This window comes from Sceloporus occidentalis, unplaced genomic scaffold, assembly GCF_023333645.1.
Source record: "Sceloporus occidentalis isolate IW3139 unplaced genomic scaffold, rSceOcc1.0.p SCAF_219, whole genome shotgun sequence".
NCBI classification, from domain to species: Eukaryota; Metazoa; Chordata; class Lepidosauria; order Squamata; family Phrynosomatidae; genus Sceloporus; species Sceloporus occidentalis.
In genome coordinates, this window is record NW_028317199.1 from 1,347,457 (window position 1) to 1,359,038 (window position 11,582).

General features: G+C 43.7%; 1 protein-coding gene across 1 annotated transcript; it reads right to left on the reverse strand.

Moving 5' to 3' along the window:
• Positions 1–609: 609 nt before the first annotated feature.
• On the reverse strand, positions 610–8,037 carry LOC149277326 (ferry endosomal RAB5 effector complex subunit 4-like). Its single transcript, XM_089503076.1, has 12 exons — positions 7,972–8,037; positions 7,531–7,608; positions 6,715–6,787; positions 6,050–6,094; positions 5,592–5,660; positions 4,738–4,871; positions 4,182–4,293; positions 3,740–3,838; positions 3,067–3,185; positions 2,103–2,208; positions 1,173–1,218; positions 610–709 (listed from the first exon to the last, which is right to left on the reverse strand). Exons 1-12 carry the CDS (start codon positions 8,035–8,037, stop codon positions 610–612), a joined length of 1,047 nt encoding a protein of 348 aa, XP_089359202.1.
• Between the last annotated feature and the right edge of the window lie 3,545 nt (positions 8,038–11,582).

Sequence of the window (11,582 nt, forward strand, 5' to 3'; positions counted from 1 at the left end):
AACAGAAGCCGGAAACCCCAAACAGGATTTTTTTATTTTTTGTTATAGAAATGAAGAATAAAGTTTATATAAACTTTTGACTGGTCGTCCGCATATCTGGGAACCCTCTGGGTCAACACTGCTTCAAGCGGCCAATCAAAGGCTCCAAATTAAATAAATGGGTGCAATGGTAAACGTGCATTGGGGGGTCACCCCCACGTCTGTGAAATACCCTAAAGCCGCTGGGCTGTCCGGTTCGGTAGGATAGTGGCCCAGGGTCATTGTGGCACAGATGGGCACTGGCAGGGTCTATAAACAAATCAAGCTTCATTTTCCATCGGGTCTTAAATCTTGATCTGATTTCGTGTTAAGACCCCCGCATTAACCCATTCCTAGCAGCCGGTACATCGAGTTAAAGAGAAGGGGTGTAAGTCATTAAAGCAGGGATTAAATAGTCCCCAAATAAAAATTCTGTGGATCACATGATATCAAAGGGGGCAGATTCTTAAATTACAAGCTTTCCGTACGATTCGCCGTTAAAGTGTTCGATGCCCAGACAGGATCCCGGAGCAGCTTATCTGCAGGTGGGGGCTCCATCTGGACCCCCAGAACAACGTCCTCCACCGGGTATCAGAGCTGGACAACTTGGCGTTTCCTCACCTCGTTCCGCTGAACCATTTCCATTACGACTTTCGCTTCGTACAACGGAACCGGCTCATCTAACAAAGGCCTGACAACAAGAAAATGAAATGTTTGCTCAGCTAGCATCTCGCAGACGGACCCGTCCTAGACGTTGGCCTTTCGTACTTTAAGGACGCTGCGAGGAGCCTCTGGATCCTTCTCTTATTTACAGCACAAGCTACAGAAGCCGCTATACCTTCCGACATCAAAAGCCATAATCCTATAGTATCAAAAATCAGGATGTAAGCATGATAAACCGTCATACAAAAGCGTGATTATACGTGTGTATACGGTCGTGTGAAAATCTTAACCTTTATCAGTCGTTGGTCTCATCTTAGATTCATGAGCTGTATGCCTATCCCATGCATGGTGAAATTCCCTTACTGTTCTAACCTCTACCACTTCTGATGGGAGGCTGTTCCGCTTATCTACCACCCTACTAAAAGTAAAAAAAAAAAACCACAAAACATAAAAAGTATCACCAATGAAAAGCTCAGACAGACATATAATACCTGAGTATTCCACTCGATGTTTTTTCCATCACGTCTTTTAGGATATGTGAGAAAGCAGTTAAGGATGCGCTGTATGTTTGTAGCCTCACCTACTTTCCCTTTACGTCTCTGCCCTGCATTCTGTATTTAACAATTTTATGTGTTTTGTTCAAGGGTTTATTTACTAAAGCAGGAGTTGGCAGATGGCTCGATAGATGAGGGTCACATCCAAGCTGTGCATGATTAACCTTGGCAAGCTTCTCTTGTAAGAATGCAGATATATAGTATCTATAGTTTAATGGGTGAGCTACGCAGGGCCAACCAAGCTCTTTCCACAACAGAAGCTCATTAGCACTGGCCATTCATAACGAATAGTAAACATGGTGAAAAAAAAAAAAAATGCAACTCACCTGGTAACTCCTGATTTAGTGAAGAGGCCACTTATTACATGTTGCGGTTATCTAGTTGGTCTTCCAACCCCGATGTATTATTTACCCCAAAGCAAAAAATCATTTAGAGTATCGAGCGCCTAACCGGCCATCTGACCAATCCGCTGCGAGATAAGCGTTTGAGATGCCGCTCATTTACCTTGCATAGGGTTACCGGCTTTAAAATATGCAAACGTTACATTATAACGTTATCGTTATTGGTTAACTAAGAAAGCCACAGCTACCGACTCGCACCCAAACTCAGGTGTCAGCGCCGATATGTTTATAGGTAGTTTTTAATATTGGTTACGGTTATTGCAATTCTTGTTTAATAAGAAATAATGATTGTGAAAGGCTTCTGGTCTAACCCCATCTTGAAAACCAATATCTCATTATAATATGGATAAAACATGAAAATCCTGCTGTATTTATTATATATATATATATATATATATATATATATATATATATATATATATATATATATATATAAAAACAACAAAGACAGAACGAAAAAGGATATGGAGATACCTCCCTTGCTGTGCATGAGATAAATTCCAGACTTCGTCATTGAGAAAAGAGAGGGATGCTCCTTTAAGGAAGAGGGTCCGGCTGTCCGGTGGGTCCAGCTGTAACACAAGACGTTAGAACGCAGACATGATGCTTGTGGTCTATAGAACGCTGTGTGGCCGATAGGAAGCAGATATATTAGGGCTCGGTTTGCTACGTTGAGTTTTCTGGAGCTCACGTTCCAGTTCGGCTGACAGTCAGAAAGTTGATTATTGATTAAAATAAACACGACTTCCACCTCCCTTAACCCCTTCAATCCGAGGGGTTTTTGGCCCAGAGCAACCCGGAAGGGAATGCCCAATCGGGCACTTTCATATGTAACAGCTTACCGGCTTTCATGCCGGAAGCTGTTACAGGAGATCGGGCAGCAGAAAGCCGGTGATGCCGGCTTCTGCTGCCAGGGGGGAGTCCAGGCTGTCAAACGATGTGTCCCTGACGCTGCACGAAGGGCTGGACGTACCGGGACGTCCATAGGGGTTTCTTAGTGGGCGTTTTTTGGACGTCCCGGTACGTCTATAGGGGAATGAAGGGGTTAACATATCAACTGGACTCAGTGGGACCCCCCAACCTGCAGACAGGGCCATAACTTCCATGTGGTAAGAGGGGCAGCTGCCCCAGATGCTGCGAGGTGGGGGGCGCCCCTGCACCCCATTCCGCTTCCGGATGCGCCCCTGCCCCAGGAGCCCTTATTACGTCTCTGCCTGCATATTTCCCCGTGAGATCTATGAAGCGTGAATAGGTTGATCACCAGCTAACGTTAACGCGGCGTTCACTTGAATACCGTTTAGCGGAACAGGAACTCAGCAAAGCCCCGCCAGCACTTTCTACCAGCCCGGGGCTATAAACTAAAAGTTTTACCTCTCAATTCCTAATATCGTAAATGTCGATACACAGGCAGAGAAGACTCGCGAAGATACCTGGAGATTCTCCTGTCTCGTTACCCAGTGGCTTCCCGCGGCGAGAAGCGAAATGATGTCATGTTTGTGCGGACGAGGCTGCGGTTTGGTAATCACGTCCTCCTTTTTGTACAGAATCACTGCGAAGCACAAAGAGCGGATTCATCGGTGTGCAAGTCAATGTGTGTCGTTGCCATAGCAACGCACGTAGCGAATGCACGGCCGCGGCACAAAAGCCGAAAATAAAAGCCGGCGTGCTACGGCACCGCTTCACATACACGAGAACACAATCACTCGTTAAAAATAAAGCTCGTTCGTCCTCTCTGTAAGGAGCGTCTGGGATTGCTGTTTCTAGGAGGTAGAGGAAGAACAAGCCTGCCACCGGCTCTGGACCCACCATGGGGCATTTAACACCTCTATACAGAACACCCCGCACACTTTAATAGTCAACAAGACCTGATTATCCTACATCAGAGGGTGTCCAAACTGTGGCCCTCCAGCTGCTGCAGGACTACATCTCCCATAATGCTCTTTCAGCTAAGGGGCTGGCTGAGGAGGATGGGAGATGTAGTCCTGCAGCAGCTGGAGGGCCGCAGGTTGGAAACCCCTGTCCTAGATGAATGTGCCCTTCAACAGAACAGTAACTGAGAATTGTTGTGATATTTATAATAAAATCCAGAGTCGCATACATTACCTCCAGCATCAACTACAATGTCCACTCCAAGACCCCCCGTGTCCTCCAGGCAGCTCTCTGCAAGCTCCACGTTCCCTTTAGACATATCGAGCACACGAGCTGGACAAACGGGGTAAAGTGAAGTTAGAATGAACGAGACAAAAAGGAACTTATACAGCAACAGCATGATTTCACGGATGGGGACCACCGCTTCTCCCAAAGCTCTGAGAGTTCCCAGGTATGGGTATGAGGGCATCAGAGCGTTCTACAGCCATAAGCCACACCATAATGTGCACAGAGACAGAAGAAAATGGGTTAACAAATAACAATGCAAATAACGTACATTATTGACTTGCTAAAGCGATCAATAGGTCATAAACTTACGTAAAGCTTGCCAGAGCCCCTTTTTGGCCGTATGAAATGTCGGCAGTTCTGGCCCTAAATGTATATTCAAATAACTCACCTATACGTGGTTTAAGTTTCTCTAAATACTGCTTGTCTTCATCGCTATACGCTGTAGCAATCACTGCAGCTCCTCTGTGGTGCGATAACTGGATAGCAAGCGTTCCGAATGGCTGTTAAATACATAATAATAATAATAGTTAACATGTATTAAAACGGAGATAAAATACTTTTAAAGCTGCTGTCCCACCTACTCTGCAGTATGTTTCACTCGCAAAACCAGAAGAGCCAGCTTTCCCAGGAATAATGACTTAATCATGTAGAATGTTTCCATGTTCATAATTGTTGTGAATTGACAGTTTACTGCCACGGCAGCTGAAACAAGCCCTGTTTTTATGGGGTTACGTCATAAGAAACATAAAAATACAGAATTTGACAAATAGGATTATTTGCTCCTTGGGCTTGTCTTAGATTGAGGATACCCCATACAAGCATAGAATCCCTCAATGTATTTACCTTCAGAGGAAAGAACACAATATATATATATTTTTCCCCCCATGTAATATTTGTATTGATAAATTGCCCAGTATAAATATACAATATAGTTTGCTACATACACTCGCACCGTCTATCACCAGCACAGATTTTCCTGGTCCGAGGCGAGCCAGGGTATGCAATGCTGTATAGGCAGATAAACCATCGCGGACAGCGCCGGCAGCCTCCATCCAGCTAACCTTTTCTGGCTTGAGAACTGGGAAAAAAAAGCGATAAATAATTTAAAAGGAACTTTAAAAACAAACCTTCTCTCCTTAGTGTCCTTATCATGTTATCCAAACCCATCTGTCTCACAAATTCGGTACGGATAACCCCCCTATGTGGGTTAACCTGTTACAATCATGGCAGCGAGTTGCACGCGCAGATTTTAGTAGATCAGGGCTTCTTGGGCATCATGGTTTTGAGCTCAAAGCCAACTGAAGGGCAACTTGTTGTCTGCCAAGTAGTTTCATGACCAGAAAACCAAGTGAAGGAAAGCAGTAGCCCTCTAGCTAGAAATTCATCAATTTAAGGTATTGCCTGCCTGAGCATGATGGACGATGGAAGGGATAGCCCAAGAACAGCCGGAGATCTATTATTGCAGAGGGGACGTCAGCGCTTCCTCCTGAGCAGGTTTCTACGAAGTGTGGCCTCACGTTCTCGGATGGGAACGTTAAACCATTAAGCAGCTACAAGATATTTGGAACGATATTCCAAACATCACCCATGGCAGAAGCACCCCTACTGACTTCCATGAGCTGGGACTTATCTTTTTACTGGTTTTAACATCCATTCATGGAGTTTTGAGCCAAATTTCCCTTCCCCTAGAAATTGCTACATAGGTTCTTCTTCTGTTACTTAAGCTCTGAATGACTAGATAGAAAACGCCTTCAATACTCTGAATTATTTATTTCGCTCATGTTTTTACGCAGCTTACCCAAATGATGCTCGTGTACCCAGAGAACTTCACAAAGCCCGGAGTCTTCTGCGTCGAGGGGCAAGATGCCTGCAAGAGAAAATGACGCAGATAGCACGGGATTTTCTAACAATTATTCTAAGTCTGAGTGAAAAGATAAGAGAACTCTAGATCTGACCCATAAAAAATATTCAGAAAAAGACAATATCTAGTCATGTCTTTCAATGGATTCATAGTCATTCTGCTTCTAAACACAACGTGACCCCAGAATTGGAAGGTTAGGAAAAGGTGGGCTACTCCATATAAACCAGAAAGAAGAAAAACAAATCACTTGATGATTTAGCAGATTACCACTTTTATTTTGATTAACAAAAATATTTTGTGATAGACCATGAAATCTGTTTATTTGAGTTTGTGCCTCCCCTCCCCCCCACTCAATATTCAGATTTATGGAAGAACATGCAAGGTTCCAGACTTACCAACTACTTCATCATCCGGCTGGAAAAAGGACACCTTGGTTCCAACTAGAATTAAAAATAAATAAGAGAATCGGAGGGTTTAAAAATCAGTCTTTGGGAAGGTTATAAAAGCATCTTATTGTAAGCAATCGTCACAATTTATAAAACCGCCGTCTTCCGACTGCTCTCCTGGCCTTTGGACTTCTTCCTAATCCTTTCCCTATCCCTAGGTGTAGGTCCTGCCGCAATATCGCATCTCCTCGCATCCCTGAAATCATCCGCCATGTTTTCCAGGGTTGCTGTTGCTCTTGTATATGGTGTCAATGTTTGAATGATTGCTGGTGCGTTGGTGTTTGATGTTAAGTATACGGTCTTTATTACTGAATGCCCACATTATGCCTGTATATACTGATCATTATGTTCGGAGCTGTGTCATAAGTCGTGTATATGATATGTACGTTCAACACAAAGATTGAAACAGCTGTATGTAGGTGGAATAATATATTAGAGCCCCCATGTCCATGCCTTTAATATGTAATTAGGTTTTATTCCTCTATTTCCTCTTTTGACTATTCAGCATGCGCTATTTACCCAGCCAAGACCCTGGCTATGGAATTGATACAAAATGTATAACACAGGTTTGTCTTAAAATAAAATAAAAAATATCATTATCCTAGCAGGCTTACCTTCTAAAATGATGCCGGTCACTTCTCTTCCAACTGGGGCAAACTCTCTGCTCATCTCCACTTCGGATAGCAGCTGGAATAAAATATAAAAAACAGGGCTCTGCTTAGAGCCAGACCACTCTGACCAAGCCGTGCCAGCCCCCCTCACACTCTGCCCTTAATAATACTTATGCCTCTTCTATGTAGCTTTTATTTATTATGTTTTTTAGTATGGGAATGTTAGTGGTCTGTGTCCCTTGGGGCACGTGGCTCATATAACTAGCCTGTAATGGACATTAAGGGGAATCCAATATAATTATATTATATTATATTATATATATATATATGTTAGCTGTATCTCATTAGTGGTGTTTTCTGGTTTAAAAAAACATTATCGCCGTCACACGATGTTAGGCTAAGTCACTAGACCAGCGTTCTTCAAATTTTGCCGTGACCCAGTGCAACAATATTATAAGGACTTGCAACTAAAAACCCAGTGGAAGGGATCTCCATTCATTTTATGAAGGGTATAATATCTCATTTAATTTGTGTACCATTTGTGTCAAAAAGCCTTAAACTGCTGTGTTGGTTATTAAGGCTGAGCCTTCCTGTTTACAAGACTTAAGAATGTTTAAGGACCTCATTAGCATTGCCATAAAGCATCAGCTCAGTGTGGTGCTTTCAGTAGGCAAAGTAACCAATAAAAAAAATTAAAAAAAAAAATCACACGATTGACAACAAAGGGAGATAAAGGGAGTTTAATGGAACAAAATGAAAGAAGATCAATGCTGCACTACATTACTGTACAGAACCATGTATTAAATGTTGCAAAAATACCTTTATGTTGATAGGACTCAGTGCACAAGCTTTCACTTGGACTTTCACATGGTGTTCACTGGGACGCAGAATATTATCCTGGAACAAAGAAAAGAGGAAACAAAGACATCAGCAACCAACAGAAAAAAGAAACAAGGAGGAACGTTCAGGCTCCTAAAGTTTAGTTATGAAAATTAAGTTCAGTAGAGTAGGTGGAACAGCACCTTTAATAAACCCAAGAGAGTTCAGAGCCTAGTAAAGAAAGGGTTAATAACCAACTGGGTTTCCCTGGCTGAAAGATGTGTTGCTTAGCCTTGTTTCTACAATCATTAAACAGATTATGTTATAATGGACTTGATGGCCAAACCGGCTCTTATAGTAATGGCTAAATAATTACTCATTGTACAGCCCGACGGAATATGATGGCGCTATATAAAATAATTAATAATCATGAAAACTTACCACTTCCTGAAATAAAAACATTTCTTCGGGGGCTGAAGATTTCAGCTGACAATATAATCCCCTCATGTCGACCTGAAAAGAAAAAAAAACAAAGAAACAAAACCTTTTTTAAATTATTTATACCCCTCGGAAACGGCTCCTAATCAGGCAAAAATATTGAAGGGGCGTCAAGGATTGTAGAAATCCGTGGAGTTTAGGTAAGCGCCCCTCACAATGGCTTTTGTCGTCTACCTCCAGGCTTAGTTGGATGGAGTAGGCAGCGGGAAACCGTTGCGGATCTGGGGTCCGCTTACTATGGGCAGGGTGGTCTTTAAAAATAATAGCCTTGGGCACTTCCCTGAACACTACTCCACCAGTAACATTTACCCCACAACAGCAGCCCTCGTTTTCTCTTCCCTCAACCACCTCCACGGGCCACTCTGAACCCCCGTGGAAGACATGGTGTTTTAGGGACAGACCTGGTTACCGGCTCGAGGGGGTAGACGGAACCCACGAAAACTCAGCATATTACTACTGGATGGAGAGGGTAGAGGGAGAGCAATCAGCATAGATATCCAATTATTACTGGATGGAGAGGGAGAGCACTCAGCTAGGAGCTCCACTTACTTCTGGATGGAGAGGGGTAGAGGGAGAGCACTCAGCATGAAGCTCCACTTACTTCTGGATGGAGAGGGGTAGAGGGAGAGCACTCAGCATGAAGCTCCACTTACTACTGGATGGAGAGGGTAGAGGGAGAGCACTCAGCATGGAGCTCCACTTACTACTGGATGGAGAGGGTAGAGGGAGAGCACTCAGCATGGAGCTCCACTTACTACTGGATGGAGAGGGTAGAGGGAGAGCACTCAGCATGGAGCGCCACTTACTACTGGATGGAGAGGGTAGAGGGAGAGCACTCAGCATGGAGCCCCACTTACTACTGGATGGAGAGGGTAGAGCACTCAGCATGGAGCTCCACTTACTACTGGATGGAGAGGGTAGAGGGAGAGCACTCAGCATGGAGCCCCACTTACTACTGGATGGAGAGGGTAGAGCACTCAGCATGGAGCTCCACTTACTTCTGGATGGAGATGGTAGAGGGAGAGCACTCAGCATGGAGCCCCACTTACTTTTGGATGGAGAGCGTAGAGGGAGAGCACTCAGCTGGGAACTAGTTGTCTGTGAGAAGCAGCCTTATGTGGCTTTTAAGGCGGATAGTTTGAGCCTAGTTGTTTTTGCTTGTTTTATTGTAATCGCATTGGATAGTTCCTAACATACAATCTGCTTTTTTTTTTTTTGGGAGATTAAGTTACATATTATTGTTTATGGTTTTTATAGCACCATCATATTCCGCAGCGCTGTACAGTGGGATGTTATCATTCTGTATTAGTTTTTTTCTTTGTGTAAAATCAGCAGGGGGGGGGGGGGGTTATCAGGACCGGACTGGCGACAACGAGACATCCGTTACTTTAAGGCCTGCAACCGCCTGATCCCGATGTGCGACAGTTGGATATGCGCGCTACTTTTCTAAGCTCACAGCGTGGCATCTTCTGCGGGAGCGTTATAATATAATGATTTCTATAGCGCCATCACATGCTGCAGCGCTGTACACTGGGAGTCTTAAAGTGATACTAACGGCACGAGCCACTGAATTCACTTATTTCTACGCCGTTTGCAACAAGATCTAGAAAGTGGAAAATAAAAAGCGCAGAATTGACGTCTCAGCAGGAAAGAGAGTGAAGAGGGACCTTTGTGACGCTTCTTCTCCTACCTTTCTGACCCGGCCTCCCCTCCTGTCCTTCCTCTGCTGAATGAATGAAAAAAACTCTTCCTTCTTCCGCCCCAACTGTGAAAGTGAATACGGGAGGAGGAGGAGGACGGGGAGGTGGCGCTGGGAAGGCATTAACTATTTATTATCCAGCAATATCCAACATTCCTGGAATAGTACCCCGTATGCTGTGCCTGATCTGTTACAAAGTATCAGGACGGAGAATAGTTATCCAAACAATAGAGATATTACACGTATATAGCGCCAGCAGATTCAGTAGCGATGTTACAATAGGGGACAGAGAAACTATGTAACATGTAAGTGAATCTGAAATGACAATAAGATGAACAGACGTGCTGAAGGAAGAACCGGCTCTCAAGAGCTTACAATCTACAGGGTGGTTGATGGGGACGTGAGACGCCGGGAGAGGACCGCTCGGGCGAGGATGAGTTGATTACAGCGAGAACGCTACGGAAAATATTTATTGACGCATAAAATGCATTAAAATAGGGGAAAAAATAAAAATACGTTTCTTTTCACTGGAGCGTCGACGGTATGCTGGAGAGAGACGTTAAGTGCCGTCCATCCAGATAACGTACACTCGCATTATACAGAATCTGACGACAGATCGGCCCCATTCGGCCCGTCTAGTCTGCCCGTTATCCCTGATATAAAGACTTTCATCAGTCGTTGGTGTCGTCTCACATTCAGGAGCCGTACGCCGATCCCAGGCGTGTTTAAATCCCCTTACACTAAAAAATCACTGATAAATTTATATAATAAACTCACCGCAGGATCTTAAAGGGAATATATATTGCTCATCCCGCTGTACACCCCTACGGAATAGGATGGCGATATAAAAACTCTTTAAACGATAATACTGCAATGAATAGAGATAATGATAACAAGAACAGACGGTTTGCAACCAAGGTGTGCTTTAATTAACCGGTGCAAAGCAAACATACGTGTAACATGCAGTCACCATAGCGGGGTCTGTAGTGCAAATGTAGCAGGTCCCATCCCCCCCTTAATGTTGCCATGTGAATTAACCATTAAATGCACCAAAACAGTTGCGATGCCAGAATTTGCCTACTTCTGACCCAAATCTCTTTGTTTCTTTTAGGATGATAACTGGGAATCATTTAAACTCATGAGTTCAAGTGCTGAAGGGACAGTGTAATTTATCATGAAAATATTTGAGGACTAACTACATATATGCCGCACATGTTATTTGCATGATTGGTGATGCGGTCCCTTTAATCACTGGCGAGCAAGTGGTTAAATGTATGATAGTTAAAGGGTTAAATAACGGGGCGCACGACCCACAAGCAAGAAAAAAAAAAGATATAAAACATGGACGGATCACCAGCTTCTTTCCTTAGGCTGAGGATCCATCCGCCTCCCGGTGATAGCGCTTTGTCACGTGACGGGACTAACAAAAAGTAGGGCGGACATTTTAGCTTCTGGGATGAGTAAAAAAAAAATAAAAAAATCATGGAGTCGTATTTCGGGAGTTATTGCTATCGAAAGTATTAGTAATCGATTTATCTCTCGCGGTTTCAAGCGTCTCTTTACCTGAATAATGAACCGATCCTTTCGCGGATGAATAATGAGTTCCCTGTTTGCGTTCCTAAATTTTCCTTAGCGTATTTGAGGTTCGGTAAAATCAAATAAAAAAAAAGCCGCCAGATCATTGTCAATCAACCAGTCAACCTATATCTGCCCCGCCTTCGTTTTACATCCTCCTAGCCGCAGTTAAGTAGGGATTAATGCCCACAATAACTATGGCGCCTCAGTTCGTTCACATAATCAGGTTGCCCTTATGGTAACCTCACCACGTTCCTACGCACAGCGTGATAGGCGGATG

Excerpts from the sequence above, each read along its gene's own strand:
- LOC149277326 (XM_089503076.1), bottom strand. The coding sequence starts at position 8,037 with ATGAGGGGATTATATTGTCAGCTGAAATCTTCAGCCCCCGAAGAAATG. Across the intron at positions 4,294-4,737 it reads TGGTGATAGACGGTGCGAGT|CCATTCGGAACGCTTGCTAT; the intron begins GTATGTAGCAAA and ends TGTATTTAACAG. Across the intron at positions 2,209-3,066 it reads CGAGACAGGAGAATCTCCAG|CTGGACCCACCGGACAGCCG; the intron begins GTATCTTCGCGA and ends CTTGTGTTACAG.